The sequence below is a fragment of the Capra hircus genome, chromosome 27, assembly GCF_001704415.2.
Source record: "Capra hircus breed San Clemente chromosome 27, ASM170441v1, whole genome shotgun sequence".
NCBI lineage: Eukaryota > Metazoa > Chordata > Mammalia > Artiodactyla > Bovidae > Capra > Capra hircus.
In genome coordinates this window covers 20,541,941-20,559,912 of record NC_030834.1, presented here as the reverse complement: position 1 = coordinate 20,559,912, position 17,972 = coordinate 20,541,941, and the positions used below count along the sequence as shown (strand labels likewise).

The 17,972-nt window shown below is 38.6% G+C and overlaps 1 protein-coding gene across 1 annotated transcript; it reads left to right on the top strand.

The window, feature by feature from the left end:
- Positions 44-17,292, top strand: ERI1 (exoribonuclease 1). Its single transcript, XM_005698791.3, has 7 exons — positions 44-320; positions 4,350-4,528; positions 5,727-5,937; positions 10,494-10,577; positions 11,913-12,022; positions 14,743-14,857; positions 16,152-17,292. Exons 1-7 carry the CDS (start codon positions 213-215, stop codon positions 16,392-16,394), a joined length of 1,050 nt encoding a protein of 349 aa, XP_005698848.2. The 5' UTR covers positions 44-212; the 3' UTR covers positions 16,395-17,292.

Sequence of the window (17,972 nt, the reverse complement as noted above, 5' to 3'; positions counted from 1 at the left end):
CTCGCGTTCCGGGCGCCGCTCACTGCGCCTGCGCGGCGTCTGGACGCTTCACGTTCCCGGAAGTGGGAGGTGCCCGCTGGAGTTTGTGTGGTCGCCGCGGGAACGCGAGCCCGGTAATTTTTCAACCGAGAAAGACAAGGTTTTCGGGCTTGGCCGGGTGAGACTGAGGGAGTAGAGGGCTCCAGCAGCTCTCTTCTGACGTGACACGCGACATGGAGGATGAGCAGACCCTCCAGCCTGGCGACGAGGCCGTGGCTCCCGCGCAGCGCGCGTCTCCTGGGTCGGAGTGCGGGGACGAAGCCCAGCGTCCGAATCCTGAGGTGAGAATCCCCCCGCGCGCCCCTGAATTAAGAGGGTTTCCTGCGGGAACCGCAGCCCGTGCGCCCTGGGACCCTAGCCCCGGCCACCTTCCCTGGCCTCAACTCCGGGAGCCGTTCTCTGGGGGTCGTTGTCATTGAGCCCTTTCTAGTCCCAGGTACCGTCTGGAAGTAAGTCAACAGCCAGACGAACTGAGGTTTTAGACGTTCTGAGTGGGAATTCTGCTCTAAACTTTCCGAGTTAACAATCGGTTACACTTTGCTATCGTCATTCCGGGTAGCCCTAGTCTGTAATTGGCAGTTTATGTTTGTAGAAATCTCACCCTAGCTCTAAGTGTATCACTCCTTAAGACCTTTAAGGCCATCTCCCAGCCTTGGCAGAAGGTAACTGTGCCTGTTGGCTGGAACTTCGTCTCTGGTTTTTGGACCATTTTACTCCTGCTTCGTATAAACATAATGTATGAATGATGTTGTTAATGATTTTGACAGCTCAGTGGTAGATCCTTCGGTGACAAAGTTGTAAAGACGGTCTTAAAACGTCTTTAATCATCTTCTTTGATAGGTATAATTATTGTTGACTAGCTGCAGACTGTAAATAATACCAAAACTGGTCATTTTCTATTAATAATATACAAATACTGAGTGCCTCGTAGTGTGGGTAGTTGGAGGAGGCGTCCAGACTTTTGCTCTTTCCACCTACAGCCAATTCTCCACATAGCAGCTGGAATAATCTTCAGTAACATGAATCTGACTGGGTTTCTCCCCTCCTGAATCTTCAGTTTGCTGGCCCCAGGACTTGGCTCCTTCCTTCATTGTTAGCTGTACCTCTTCCCTTTTGCTCTCAGTGGCCACCATCCTTGGTGTTACGGTGGGTGGTCTTTTTAAAGGTCTTTCATGTGCTTTCTTTGCCCTGAGTCTTTGAACAGTTATCTGGTTCACCTTAGGATGCTGCATTCAAAGAGGTCTCCATATCTCTTCTCTCTAAAGAACCATTTCTACTCCACCATCCTTCTTCAGTTTCAGATACTGTCAATAACATCGTCATGTGAGTTGGTACAAAAATAATTTTTTAAAGTTTATGTTTAATGAGAGTAGCATGATTGAATGCACTTTACTTTATTTAAATGTCTTAAAACTTTGAGCTAAAAAGAAAACAAACAAACTTTGAGCTATTAGTGACTCAAGGCCTGACTCTGTGTTCCTGGTTGGTTTTAGTGACTCATATTTGTTAAAAACCTTTTGTTGGATGCTTTTAATAAATGATGATAAAGTCCTTTTGTTTTCAGGCTTAAGTAAGCAAGTTTGGATTTCAGCTAAGTAAAATTTCATTATCCCTTATATCAACAAAAGTGTTTTCATAATTGAATAGGTTTTTAATGAAGTAGCTTCAGATTTCATCAGAACTCTTCTTTGGGAAGGATTTTAATCAAGTTTAATTCTGCTTTTAATTTCTTTAATGTGTAGATTCAGGGGCTTTTTTTTAAAAAATAGGTAATGTGCAGGGGTGTTTTGGGCAATAAAATAATGGAAATGTTTTCCAAAACATCTATTTCCTAAATGTTCTTGCCACAGAAAAGGTTTCTTTTGATCATGGTTGCTTCCGTATTGTAAAGATTCTCTCATTTGAGATAACATAACCTATGTAACCGTTTTCTGGGACATGTGAAAATTGCAAAATGTCACAGTATCATGAAGTTGAGTATTGCTTCCTATTCGGTGGAGTCTGTCCTTACTTTCCTCATTGTATGGCTGATACTTTATGGCATTGGACAGATGGACTCAGACATTGGGGAGGGTGCCGTTGTCAATCTGTGTATTACGTGGTAAACTAACCTTGTGTTTTTGTAGATTAATAATACATATAGGGTTTTAAATACTTTCTTTCTGCTTCTTAGTGGATTGTCTTGAATAACTTTCTTTGGAAGTTTGTGTAGGCTGAAATTTGTGAGAACTGCACCTTGACCGTGTCCTGAACTTCAGTGAAGGAGGAGGACTAGAGTTGGACCCAGGGGAGGAGACAAAACTTTATTGAAATCATGATTTATAACATATTTAGAAGAGGCCTCTTACATGTGGTAATTTTTATAACTACAGTTCTAGATAAAAATGAAGCATGTGAGTAAGGGAGAGGACTTAACCAAAGAGAAAAGTCATTTAAATTGACTGAGACATCTGTTTTGGTAGGCAAACTGTTGTTCAGTGTAGAACCTAAATTTTAACCTGATTGAAGATGGAGTTTAAAATTCACTGTAAGTATAAAGACAAAGGATGAATTAGGAATCCTGATTATATTCTAATGATAAAGTAGCCAAGCATTGCAAAATTTATTATTGAAAGCAAATTATTTTCTGTACCTTTAGTCACAGATCTGTGAAATAAGGTTTCTAAAACATTTGTTATCAAGTAACTTCAATATAATTATTCTTCACTTTACAGACAGTTCATACATTGGAATTCCTGACCTCTTCCTCAGAGGAGATGGGAGTATTTCTAGCACTGTCTGCTAAACGTGTGTTACATTAAATGGAGAGCTAAGAGTGAGAAATAGTCCCTGAGTCATCAGGATTGGTTCTGACTCGGAGACTGTGGCCTTTCCATGGTTATCCTTCCTTAATGTGTAATTAAAGTTCCCGTGGGGACAGTATGGTAAACTATAACTAACAAGTTTTGTATAGATTGCTAGTAAACTCCAAAGTATTTTTGAAAATTCTGGAACATACCTAATATTTATGACATTGTATGTGGAAAATAACTTGTAAATGAATCTTTGGAGCTTAATATTTTAGTAATTTGGGGGTTGCCTGTGGCGTGATTAGAGTCGAATTATGTCTTTCTCAACTTGAATTTTAATTTAAGAAAGGAAGAACAATTTATAATGTAGTAGGGGTTGGGGGCAGGAGGAGAAGGGGATGACAGAGGATGAGATGGCTGGATGGCATCACTGACTCGATGAATGTGAATCTGAGTGAACTCCGGGAGTTGGTGATGGACAGGGAGGCCTGGCGTGCTGCGATTCATGGGGTCGCAAAGAGTCGGACACGACTGAGCGACTGAACTGAACTGAACTATAGTTCTCCTGAATATCCCTTCTCTCTCTATGTGTGTGTGTGTGTAACTTTTGGAAATTGTGTGTTTTGAAACAATGTGTTTTCATCTTTGCTTTGGGTAATAACATGTTTTGGATTAGATTTCTGGCCATTTTATTTTTATATTGGCCAGTTTCTGTTAACTTTGTGAAATGAAGTCAGGCTAAAAATTCTCAGGAAGACACTCATTTATACGTGTTAAATGTTGTGAAAGTTTATTTAAAAAATGGTTCATTTGTAAATTTTAAAATATTGTTTGTGAAAAGGTCTAACCTTCAGTCTGTGATGGTAATGTTTATTGATAGCCATGGTAGGTATGGATTTTTCCATTTTGGTGATGCCAGTGGTGAAGAATCTGCCTGTCAGCACAAGAGTTGTGGGTTCAATCCCTGGGTCAAGAAGATCGCCTGAAGAAGGGAATGGTAACCCACTCCAGTTTTCTTGCCTGGAACATTCCATGTAGATAGAGGAGCCTGGTAGGCTACAGTTCATGGGGTTGTGAAGTGTCAGATACCACTGAGCAACTAAGCACATGGTGTGTGTGGCATTGGAAACCTGATATACTTGATTTCATTTAATCCTTATAATGATGTCTCTCACCTACTATTTATCATTACCAATACCAAATACCATTTGAGATACTTATTATTATATCTTGAAGATCAGAGGCTAATAAATAATTACCCAAGGTTATGCAACTAGTAAATAATCAGCTGGGGGCTCTGTCCTGAGGTTATTCTGACTCCAACACCAGGGCTCTTTTTACTTAGCTTCTTTTCCTGTATGGAACCTCGTGACTCAGAAGAGAGCAGGGTAAATTGTTCTGGAAACACATTGTTCTTCTTCCTGTGCCCTTTTATTGGACATACAGTACAAAGAGGCCTTAATCTTTAAGATGCTTATACTAACTGTAAACTATGTATACCCATACTTTATTTTTTTGTAGAAAAAGCAACGATGTAGACTTGATGGCCAAGAAACAAAAGCATCTACGTTGATTACCTCCAGTGCAAATGATTTCAGTGACCCAGTTTACAAAGAGATTGCGATTACGAATGGTTGCATTAACAGAATGAGTAAGGAAGAGCTCAGAGCCAAACTTTCAGAATTCAAGCTTGAAACCAGGTAACTAAAAATAACTTTCAAATTGCAAAAGTAGTACACGTTCATCCTAGAAAAGCTTGAAAACACTGACAGAAATCATCTGTAATGATTAGTTATCAGCTGATTAGTTATCAGGATTTTTCATGGGTAAGATTCCTTTTCAGTGGTAATTTCAAAAGGAAAACAAAAGATTTCTAACAGTCACTAATTGGTGATGTAACCAAAATGTCTTCCTTGTCACTTCCCATTAGTTACAGTTTTTAGATCCTCTTATTTTTACTACCATTTTCTATTTGCTAGCCCCTCTAGGACTCAACCAAGTTATCTGACGAACCAGTGTGACTGCCTTTGCCCACCGTAGTTATCTGTTTAGAACAATCTTGTCCCACCTTCTGTTTGTGGAACATATATTTTTAAAATAACTGTAGGAACTTCCCTGGCAGTCCAGTGGTTAAGACTCTAAGCTTCCACTGCAGGTTCAGTTTCTGGTTGGGGAACTTTGATACTGCATGCCACGCAGCATGGCCAAAAAAAAAAAAAATCTGTAAAACTGAATCTCCTAAATCATATTTTACCCATGGTAAATTAGAAATCTAATTTGGGTTAAGAATCTATTGACTGTGGCAGTGTTCTCCTGGACATGGTTTATTTTAGGATGTCTCCTAAATGAATTTTCCTAGTTAAATAGCTAAGGAGCATTCAACTTTATATAGTAGGCTCATGATACTTTTAAATTCACATGGATTTTTTTTTTTAAGTTATCTAACTTAAAAAAGCCAAAGCAAGGAAAGAGCATAATAAATTTAATTTGCCTGAATTTTTATATTCTGAAATTTGTGTTTGGTCAGTAGAATAATTCAGTATTAATTTCAGGTTTTGTATCCTGTATGTGATCTTATTACATAAGGCAACAGGGCTAGGTAGGCGGTGTATGCCAGCAACGCTTCTGGTGTGAAAGACCAACATATAGTTTATATACTCTACAACAAAAATGAAAAATTACATGTGAATGAAAACATTGATGCCATATTAGATGTTCTGTTTTAATTAGTTGGCTGCTGACTTAGCTCTGATTCCTGCTTTCTTTACCTTCATTTTGGCTAACATTTGCTAAATTAGGCTGTGACTATCAGTGTTCAACCCAGTGCCAGCAAGTAGGAGTTCACGTTCTTGTCTGTAAAATTCACCTGAGAGTTCATTTTATTCTTATTTTCAATAGAGGTGTAAAGGATGTACTAAAGAAGAGACTGAAAAACTATTACAAGAAGCAGAAGCTGATGTTGAAAGAAAGCAATTGTGCTGACAGTTACTACGATTACATTTGTATTATTGACTTTGAAGCCACTTGTGAAGAGGGAAACCCACCTGAGTTCATACATGAAATAATTGAATTTCCTGTTGTTTTACTGAATACTCATACCTTAGAAATAGTAAGTGAATTGTTATATTTTAATTTTTGTTTTAGCAGCAGCTGTTCTGGGGTTGACTAGTAAGGTGGAGGATTCCATTTGCTGATTTAGTTAGCGTTCTAAAGAGGGGGTGTTTGCCCTGGATTCATCCTTAATAGATGGGCTATAATAATTCCAGAGTCTGCTGCTCTCCTTTTCCAGTAGCTTAAAAAAACAAAACCCCCTGATGCCTAGCCCTTGTCCCAAAGATTAGTTGTTCTGTGGTGGGGCCCCTAGTATCAGCTTTTTTTTTTTTTTCTTTAAAGCTCAGTTGGTATGTAGTCAAGGTTGAGAACTACTGCAATAGACTACTGTATACTCTGATCTATAAAAATGCTAAGGTACAGAAATTACCTTTCAACTTAAAACTAGTTCGCTTTCTAATGAAAAGTTTATGGGTGAAGCAACTCTTGTAACCTTGGCTTTTAAGCCATGTGACATACATTCATTGTTAGCTCAGGAGCTCAACAGGATCCCTCCAAATAAATGCCATTTGCCTTGTAAAATCTGACCAAGGATTGTAACAGCTCATCTATACAGAGGTACCACTTTTATGGTTTCCCCAGTTGCCACACACTGGGAATAAATATAAAAAGGCTTTGTGCATTAAAATACACAGCATTTTTTCCTTTGTGCCATTGGAAGCCTCTTTAGTTATAGTCTTAATCAGTCCATTTAAATAATTCCTTGTCCAAAGCAGATTAAAGGTCAGTAAATTAAAAGAGGGCTTCCCTGGTAGCTGAGCTGGTAAAGAATCCACCTGCAATGCAGGAAACCCTAGTTTGATTCTTGGGTTGGGAAGATCTGCTGGAGAAGGGAGAGGCTACCCACTCTAGTATTCTTGGGCTTCCCTGGTGGTTTAGCTGGTAAAGAATCTGCCTGCAGTGCAGGAGACCTGGGTTCAATCCCTAGGTTGGGAAGGGATCAGTTCTCCAGGTTCAATCCCTGGAGAAGGGAACAGTTACCTACTCCAGTATTCTGGTATAATTAAAAGAAAAAATGACAGCTATGAAAAATCATCTTGCGTAATTCACTAGGTCTTACTTTCTCAGTGATGGATGAGGTGCTTGCCACTTTCCTCCCACATTAGACATGATGATTCATTGCTTTCTACTGTGTTGTTCCCATCACATTGTTGTTATTGTTCAGTCACTCAGTTATGTCCAACTCTGAGGCCTCATGGACTGAAGCACACCAGACTCCCTGTCCTTCACTATCTCCCAGAGTTTGCTCAAACTCATGTCCATTGAATCGGTGATGCCATCCAACCATCTCATCCTCTGTCATCCCCTTCTCCTCCTGCCTTCAATCTTTCCCAGCATCAGGGTCTTTTCCAATGAGTTTGTTCTTTGCATCAGGTGTTCAAAGTATCGGAGCTTCAGCTTCAGCATCAGTTCTTCCAATGAATATTCAGTATTGATTTCCTTTAGAATTGACTGGTTTGATCTCCTTGCAGTCCAGGGGACTTTCAGGAGTCTTGTCTAGCACCACAGTTCAAAAAGATAGATTCCTCAGTGCTCTGCCTTCTTTATGGTCCAACTCTCACATCCATACATGACTACTGGAAAGGACTGTAAGGACCTTTGTTGGCAAAGTGATGTCTCTGCTTTTTAATATGCTGCCTAGGTTTGTCATAGCTTTTCTTCCAAGGAGCAAGTGTTTTTTAATTTCATGGCTGCAATCCCATCACATACAGACTCATCATTTTTCATACCATAAAGAGGCTTAGCTTGATCCCACTTCCCTGACAACTACCCTATGTCTTTGTTCCTCTACATCAGATTTCTTTATAAAAGTTATATACTTGTCTGTCTCTGTTTCCTCCCATTCTCTTAAATCCCCACCACTTGTAGATGTAAGTTATGTATTCCATCCCATCACTCCACTAAAATCACTCCTCAGTGTCATCTTTGACCTTTACCTAAGTCCTGGTGGAACTGACCATTCTCTCCTTGAAACACTTTCTTCAGGAGACTGCCAGTACCCCTCATTGTCCTACGTTTTTGCCAGCCTCACTGGGTTCCCTTTCACAATTTCCTTTGCTGTTTCCTCTTCTTCCAACTTCCTAGTATTGGATGCCATAGGTTCAATCCCAGGTCCTCTTCTCTGTATATACTTTCTCCGTTAATGAACTCACCTATCATCTGGTTCCATAGCTCTTAAAAATTCCATAGAAACTGGTATCTTCTGAATATATATATATCCAACCTCATCCTCTATCCAAAATCCAGGCTGTCACTTAACATCTCTACTTAGACATCTAAACAGCCATCCTAACGTGTCCCAGACTGAATTTACTGTAAACTTGTTTTATCTTCAGCCTTCCCTGGCTTGAGGGCTGGCAGCTCAGTCTTTCTGCTTGCTCAGTCCCGAAACGTTGGCGTCATCCTTGACTCCTATTCTTCGCATCACACACCTAGGCTATCAGTGGCTCTTGTCTCTTCTGCTTTCAGAGTGTATCCAGAACCAGCCACTTAACTGCCTTGCTATGACTGTTGTTTGAGCCCCATTGATTTCTTCTCTGGGTTTACTGCATTTGTTCACTATTTAACCAGTCTCTGTTTCTGTCTAAGGGCTTTCCTTGATAGCTCAGTTGGTAAAGAATCTGCCTGCAATGCAGGAGACCCCGATTCAATTCCTGGGTCAGGAAGATCTGCTGCAGAAGGGATAGGCTACCTACTCCAGTATTCTTGGGCTTCCCTTGTGTTCTTGTTCCCTATAGCCAGTTCTCAGTTTAGTCACCAGTGAAAGTGAAAGTTGCTCAGTCGTGTCTGACTCTTTGCAACCCCATGGACTATACAGTCCTTGGAATTCTCCAGGCTGGAATACTGGGGTGGGTAGCCTTTCCCTTCTCCAGGGAGTCTTCCCAACCCAGGGATCAAACCCAGGTCTCCTGCATTGCAGGCGGATTCTTTACCAGCTGAGCTATGAGAGAAGCCCCTTTAGTGACCAGAGTGCTCCTTATAAAATATATAGTTTCATTCCTCTGATCACAACCCTTTTATGGCTCCCCATTTAACTCAGAATAAAAGTGATATTCCTTTTACAATCTGGCCTCTAGTTACCTCTGATTACAGCATGTTGACCTGCTTGCTGCTTCTCAGAAATGCCAGGCATGCTCCACCCCCTCACCTCCCAGAGCTTTAGCTCAAATTCCTTTCCTCCAGAGATCTTCCTGCTAATTTCCTTCCTCCCACCCATCCTTCCAGGCCTTCCTTAACTCTTGCCTTCTAAATAAAGTCTAACTGGTTCTCTGTTCAGTCTGAACACCCCCAGACACCAGTGTTTCTGATCCCTCTTATCTACTCTTAACTTTTTAAGAACCTTCATCACCTTTTAACTTACTATGTAATTTATTTAAGTAATTATTCAGTATTTGGTCAGTGAATGCATAGTTAGTTCTATGGCATCATTCTGTTACAAATGTTAAATAATACCAGCTTGTAATGGTAAGATATTGCATTTTTTTAAGATTTTCATATAAAATTATGAAATAAAATCCTGATACTTAAAAGGATAGACTTCATTTATCTAAGAAATCCAAGAAGTAGAATTTTTTCTTTTGAAATATGTCTGATAAGTAAAGGATGTCTCTTAACTTTAGAAGTTCAAATGTTCTTTGCTGATCTTTTACTCTTTTACAATTATTAACTATTGATAATTCATCTGCTTAATAAACAAGTGTGTAAAAAGAATTTTGTAAGCACTATTTTTTCTTAAATTTTTAATCTTCTATTATAAGGAATTTTCTTTGTCTTTTCCTTCGTAGTTAGCTAGTATTAATAATTGCTGCCAATAAATCTTTAAAAGACTTTGAAATTGTCCTTAATTTGAACAAGTGACTTAGTGTGATCTGGTTTAGGGAAGCAGCACTGGGCTAAAGGAAGAAGCACTTAGATCTGAGCCTGATAATAACAGTTCTGTCCTTACTGAGTTCATAGAGTTGTGAGCACAAAATAAGAATGCAAACCTGAAAGCTTCTTCAAGAGGTTAAACATTGCTAAAATAATTAGTGCTGTTAATTGCCACTCTTTAAACTGCTACATGCCATATTGTTAAATTTTGATTACTCAGAATTCAGCTTAATGAAATCTTAATATAAAAATAAGATCTAATTAGGAGTGAATGAGAGCAGGAATCTGAACTAATTTATTGTAACTGAAAACTGGCATTTCTTAAACATACTTTCTGTTATTTAAAAAGCTCTTAATATCTTCAACTGGAGGTTGCATTAATAGGCTTTACATTTCCAAAACATTATAAGCAAAATCATCAGCATTTTGCTCCTCTGGTTAAAGTTTGGTTTGAAGACTTCAGATACTTATTCTATCTTAAACGTTTGTAAAGTGTGAAACATAATTTTTTAATTAAAAAATTAGAGTAATTTGGGAATAGGGCATTATCCTTAAATTGTTAAAACTGTAGTCTCTGCCTTAACCACCTGTAAGGTTACAACCCAGTGTAGCTGCTATTGTCATATATTGTTTCATGTATCTTAAGTCATAGAAATACTTCAGTTTGCTGTCCTTCTCTTGTAGGAAGATACGTTTCAGCAGTATGTGAGACCAGAGATTAACACCCAACTTTCTGACTTCTGCATCAATCTAACTGGAATTACTCAGGTTATCATTCTGTGTTCCTTTTTCTAGAGTTTGAAGGAAGTTTTGAAATTAGGGATTTATTTCATAAAATTATTGTTGTAAACAATTAAATGTGAGACTTTCCTTTCTTGGTAAAGATCTTTTGCTTTGTAATACTTAGGAAAGCACATTTTATACCTGATAAGATATTTTTCAGCCTTTCCTTTTAAAGTGTTGTAATGATGAATCTAAGCATTTCATTTGTTTGGAGCATTAGTGAAGAAAGAGTTAAGTTACCATGCTGCACTTGGGGATGAAGTTTTAAAATATATCTGTTTACAACCTGATTTTATATATAGTGTAATTTTTTTTAGGTCTCTGATTTTTGGTTGTATTCTAATGTGGCAGGCCCTTTGTCCATTTACTTAGTTGCTGTATTCATTTGTTCAGCGAATATTTGAGGGTGTGCTGTAATATCTGCCGAGCTACAAGGGATACAGAACTAGTCAGGATAGTCTCTCTCCTCAGCTCGCTTAGCGATTGTAGGTTGGGGGGACTGACACAAAAAAAAACAGTGGTCATAGTATGGTTAGGATTACTGACAGTCAGTGTTTCCTCAGGGTGTCATGGGCCCCCGTAGAAAGACCTTTCTCTGACAAAGGGAATGGAGGACTGTCCTGGGCAAAACTCAAGTTGGTGAGCTTGGGCAGAGTCATGATGGGTAAACAGATGTAAAAGAATGACTGGGCATTTCAGGTGTGAAGGACAGAACTTTTAAGTGGTTCAGGATGGTTCAGGTATCTTATGGGCTGATGAGAAAATGGTCACAAATAAAGCTGAAGTAATAGAGATGAGCTATATCACGAAGGGTCTTATGTGTCCTTTTTGTCTGGAAAGCCTTCGGGAGTGTTTGGAGGATTTTAAGTATGAAAGTGGTGTGATGGATGATTTACATCTTAGGAAGATGGATATAGTATGTTTTGGAAAGACGTGAACTTTGAGATGCAGAGATACTGTAGAAGGCCAGGGCTTTCAGCTAAGAAGAGATTGCCCTTTTCTCCCCTCTGGAGAATCAGGAAGCCACTAGGTTGAGGCCTGAAAAAAGAGAATGCCTGTGGATGATCTTAAATCTTCATTTTGGGACGATTATATACTTCAGTTGAAAGCAGTTCCTAATATTTGGCTATAAACAATTTTTAATCGTCTTACAATTGGAATTTTCGGTGAATCTTAGCCTAAGAAACCATAGAGTTCAAAACATCATAGATAAGACTATGTCCTGCTCTTTCATGTCCCTCCAGTGTTTGTATGCTGAGTATTTTGTAGGACTGCATGTAACTACTGTGATTTTTATGTATTTTACATTCATATCCTCAGGATCAAGTAGACAAAGCCGATACCTTCCCTCAGGTACTGAAAAAAGTCATTGACTGGATGAAACTGAAGGAATTAGGGACAAAGTATAAATATTCCATATTAACAGATGGGTAAGTATTTAGGAAATTTATCTTAATCTGCTTTTTAAGATTAAAGATGTCCTTATTCATCTAACTTGTAGAATAACCATAGAAAATATTATTTCCTGAAGGACCCCCCACAGCAGACAGTAATTTTCCTTTCATATCCTTATCCTTAGTTAAATTTTTAAGTCCTAGGGGTCAAAGCTTTTGACTGTGTGGATCACAGTAAACTGGAAAATTCTGAAAGAGATGGGAATACCAGACCACCTAACCTCCTCTTGAGAAACCTATATGCAGGTCAGGAAGCAACAGTTAGAACTGGACATGGAACAACAGACTGGTTCCAAATAGGAAAAGGAGTACGTCAAGGCTGTATATTGTCACCCTGCTTATTTAATATGCAGAGTACATCATGAGAAACGCTGGGCTGGAAGAAGCACAAGCTGGAATCAAGATTGCCGGGAGAAATATCAGTCACCTCAGACATGCAGGTGGCACCACCCTTATGGCAGAAAATGAAGAGGAACTAAAAAGCCCCTTGATGAAAGTGAAAGAGGAGAGTGAAAAAGTTGGCTTAAAGCTCAACATTCAGAAAACGAAGATCATGGCATCTGGTCCCATCACTTCATGGGAAATAGATGGGGAAACAGTGTCAGACTTTATTTTTTTGGGCTCCAAAGTCACTGCAGATGGTAATTGCAGCCATGAGATTAAATGACGCTTACTCCTTGGAAGGAAAGTTATGACCAACCTAGATAGCATATTCAAAAGCAGAGACATTACTTTGCCAACAAAGGTCCGTCTAGTCAAGGCTATGGTTTTTCCTGTGGTCATGTATGGATGTGAGGGTTGGACTGTGAAGAAAGCTGAGTGCAGAAGAATTGATGCTTTTGAACTGTGGTGTTGGAGAAGACTCTTGAGAGTCCCTTGGACTGCAAGGAGATCCAACCAGTCCATCCTAAAGGACATCAGTCCAGGGTGTTCATTGGAAGGACTGATGCTAAAATTGAAACTCCAGTACTTTGGCCACCTCATTGGAAAAGACCCTGATGCTGGGAGGGATTGGGGGCAGGAGGAGAAGGGGACGACAGAGGATGAGATGGCTGGATGGCATCACCAACTCAATGGACATGAGTTTGGGTGAACTCCGGGAGCTGTTGATGGACAGGGAAGCCTGGCGTGCTGCAGTTCATGGGGTCGCAAAGAGTCGGACACAACTGAGCAACTGAACTGAACTGAGGGGTCAAAGAGAGGAGCAAAAGAAATAACAGTCTGATCCAGGACTAGAAGAAGATTAAATATTAATATGCAAAATCTAAATGATTTTATTGTTTTTATCACTACACTTCTTGCTCAAAAAAGTCCAGACTCTTCAGTCTGGCTTTCAAGGCTCTCGTCTAATCCCACCCTACCTGTATAGCCTAATCCTTCTGCTGTTTCTCTTTTTCACTCCAGTCAGGCTGACACATGAATCACAGGGTTTTATCCTTCCTCGGTGTATGCATGCAACTTTCCTCTCTGCTGGAAGGTTCCCTTCCTTCACTATTTACCTCTTTATTACTCAAAGCCTACCTCGTGTTTTACTCCAGACATTGTAACTCATGTTGATGTCTCTGTTGAAGTCTTACAGCCTCTGCAATAGGTACCATTCATGTTGGCATCTGACTGAATATTCTGATATCTAAACTTTATGTGTGTAAGATTTATGTTTGCAAGGAAATTAACAATCCTTTCAGAGCAAGAGGTTTTGCAACTTGAGAATCTTCCATATTGCTTACTATAGTGCTGAGCTTGAAACTATGCTTCATAAGCATTAGCTACATGAAAAGTATGGAGATGAGAGCGATTAAAACAGGGATTAAAAATGGAAATTTGTGAAAAACATTGATGAGCCTCTTTAGAAATCTATTACTGATTTTCAGGATAAATGAGGAGTGTCCCTGCTTAATTACACAGGTGTCTCTGTTATAACATGGTGTGTGCAGTTCGATAAAAACCTTGCATTCTGGGACAGATTGTTCAAAATCTGTGCAATTTTGTAACCAGAGGACTAACAAAACAGTAATTGATATACCTCCAGAAATAGTTTGGACAGTCCAGGCAAGCAGCCTGGGGTCTGTGGAAGTCACCTCAGAGGATGTTACAAGTACACAGAAGCCAGCGGATCATGGGGGCAGGCACTTGTTTTTAATTTCTTAAAAGTACTCCACTTGCCTTACGGCAGCTGAGTTAAGAATTTTTCTTTTTTCTTTCTTATTGAAGAGTATGATTTCAACTGCTTCAATTCTGACTCCTGAGGAAAAACTATGTATGAAGCAGCATAGTTTCCACATGATACAGTCAGGGTTCTTGGTTTGTGTTGTAGAAGCATGTACTGTGGCAGAACAAATTGTGTTCTAACTACTTGATATCATCTGTGTTTCTCTCAAGTATTTTGTTCATTTGTTTGTAGTTTTTGTTTTATTTCAAAGCATACCCTCAAAGACCTTCCTAATGTGATAAACCCGGCATTAAAAGTAAGCTGGGCAGTTCTTTAGAGTTGTGAAAAAATGCTCAAGAGGATAGAGGGGAAGTTTATTTTTGAGTTATTGTGGAGAAAGAGAAGTTAGTTTTCTGAGCTTGATGTTATGTGTAAATATAAGAAGGATGATGTATAAATAAAAACAAATAGAATGACTTAAGAGCCTCATTTTAAAGAATGGTATAGCATGTATTTAATTCAGTTTTCTTTCCTCTTTTGACTCAAGTTCATGGGATATGAGTAAGTTCTTGAACATTCAGTGCCAGCTAAGCAGGCTCAAATATCCACCTTTTGCCAAAAAGTGGATCAATATTCGAAAGTCATATGGAAACTTTTACAAGGTAAGATTATTGATTATATTGCTCTTGATGATAAATTTATTATATTTTGCATGTACATAAAGTTGTAATTTACTAGGGACTTTTCACAGAAAAAGATCATATAATTATTATTCAGATTCTAAGTAGTTATATTCATGTGAATTTAGAAAAATAAGCTATCTTCCTCACTCAGCCTATTACTCAGCAGGGTAAATGTATATGTATTGTTGTTGTTCAGTTGCTAAGTCGTGTCTGACTTTGTGACCCCATGGGCTGGGCTTCCCTTTCCTTTCTTATCTCCCAAAGTCTGCACAAGCCCATGTCACTGATGATCTTTAGTAACAGAGATTTGAAACTGAAATATATGGCTTGCTTCTGGAACAAACAGTTCATACTGATTTTTAATTTTAGCAAAGTTAATACGTGTGTGTAGTGTGAATTTTTTAAAATGCTAAATAATATTGCAGGTCTTAAATAGTCTTCCCCCATGGCCCTTACCAGTACTGGTTCCATTTCTCCCAAACACTTGCAGTTTTTTAAGCTATTTCTTCTCATATTTAATCTTCCTATTTCTAAATTATATATTTATGCTATTTCTTGAGTTTTCAGTCTGAGTTATCTGTTGAGTTCTTGCAGTGGACAGTGAAGATTTAGCTCCAATAAACAGCCACCATTCCTGCCTATCCTTCCCCTCCCTGCATGTTTCTAACTCAGTCACATTAGCTCTGTAATCATTATTCAGTGTTTACATTTTTAATGACTGTGGAGAGTGTTCACAAGTTTCAATCAGATTGTTTGCTTTTTTGGTTGTTGCATTTTAAGAATTCTTTATACATTCTAGATGTTAATCCCTTTTCATATATGTGATTTGCAAATATTTTCTTCCATTCTGTGGGCTGCCTTTTCCCTCTGGTGATAGTGTCATTTGATATATAAAAATTATAAATTTTGTCAGTCAATTAAAATACATTACAGAAAAATACCATGCAAAACAATGTTTGGGTTAAAACAGTAGGGCTTCAACTTAACTGTTCAGAACAATGTATTTCCTTTCATAAATAATTAAGTTACAAAGCTGTAAACTTTTTGTTTTATGGACTCCATCTGTTTGTATATATTTTTATCTAAAACACTAAGATCATTTTTTTTCTAAGTCTAAGAATTTTATTTGCTTCATTTGATCTAGGAGTATTTGCCCTTTGCCTGAATTTTTACTATCTTGCCTATTACTGTTAATTTTCGGCCTCTTTATTTTCCACTTCATTGAGACTTAGAAAATACTAAAGAATTATTCACTGAGCTGTCCATGTTTCAGGTTCCTCGAAGCCAAACTAAGCTGACAATAATGCTTGAAAAACTCGGAATGGATTACGACGGGCGGCCTCACAGTGGTCTTGATGACTCTAAGAACATTGCACGAATAGCAGTTCGAATGCTGCAGGATGGATGTGAACTCCGGGTCAACGAGAAAATGCATGCGGGGCAGCTAATGAGTGTGTCCTCTTCACTACCAATAGAGGGCACTCCAGCACCACAAATGCCACATTCCAGAAAATAACAGCATTTTTGCCCTTTTGCCTGTGGATCATTCGCTGTAACTGGAGCTGCTACAAAGAGGTAGCAGATGAATACCTATTGAATTAGTCCTGCAGTGCAAAATTTAAGCACCTTAAACATTTAAAATCTTATTACAGTAATAGGTATACACATACATATGTGAACAGATTCCGTGGGAGGGCATATTGAATTCCTTGTCACCAGCACTTTTGATATGAGCAGTATTTGTTACACAGTAACAGTTCCTGCTTAGAATTGAATTTTATAATTTAAGGTGTCCAAGATGTGTTTCTTTGGGTTTAAAATGCAAAGGTTTATTGGCTCTCCCCTTGAATGTCATATCTTACTGATGTTAAAATATGTGATGTATTTCTACATTAACATCATTAGATCAGATCATTTCTTCAAATGCAGAAAAGATCAGAAAGGTGGGCCTTTATCTACTAGCCTTTGGGTTTTAAGAATATCAGAGTCCTTTTGATTTTTGAAGCTTATTTGTGAACATGAGCTGTGAGTGGTAAATTTCATAAAGAACTTAGTAAACATATCTGCCTGTGTTTTTTTTTGGTTTGTTTGTTTTTTCTTTATAACTGGAAGGCTCGTGATAGATTATAGGGTCTGATTAAAAATTCAGTTACTGATGAGGTCAATGGAAAGTCAAAAGAAAATATCATATAAAGGAATATAAGGGCTACAGCTTGAAGTTTATAATATATAGATAAATCATTGAGGTCTTGGATTTGGTTTTTTGGTTCCTCTCCCTCTTGTGACATATCTGCCCTATTTCTTAAATCTAAGAGACCATGCTTTGAATTAGACTTTCAAGGTCACTACTTAATTTTGCATTTGTATTCAACATTGTGAGTGAGGTTAATAAAGTCGAATAATACTTTCTACCATATCTTATGTTTTTATTGTTAAAAAACTGATTTTACATAGTGAGTGACCACCAAATGTTGAAAAGTTAATTCTTAACTAATTCTGAAAGTGAAAATGTATTTATATAGTTGAGAAAGTAAAATTTGATTTCCCACTGTAACTTTCCTGGAACAGTTTCATTAGCACTGCTTCTTTTCATTCACTTCGTAATAGTAATTGTGATGCTACTTTATTTTGATGATTTATACATTGTAATCAAATGAATTTTATAGAGGTCTTCTAACCCTGATGCTTAGGAGGAAAGTAGGCATTTTTCTTGGTATAAGAATTCTCCACAGAATGCTGTAGGTTTTTAACTTAAATGAATTCCTGCCTCTGAGGAATTATAGAGTCAGCATAATAAAGAATAATTAGAGGATAACAGCGGAGAAGGCAATGGCACCCCACTCCAGTACTCTTGCCTTGAAAATCCCATGAACAGAGGAGCCTGGTAGGCTGTGGTCCATGGGGTCGCAAAGAGTCGGAGACGACTAAGCAACTTCCCTTTCACTTTTCACTTTCATGCATTGGAGAAGGAAATGGCAACCCCCTCCAGTGTTCTTGCCTGGAGAATCCCAGGGACGGGGGAGCCTGGTGGACTGCCGTCTATGGGGCCACACAGAGTCGGACACGACTGAAGTGACGCAGCAGAGGATAACAA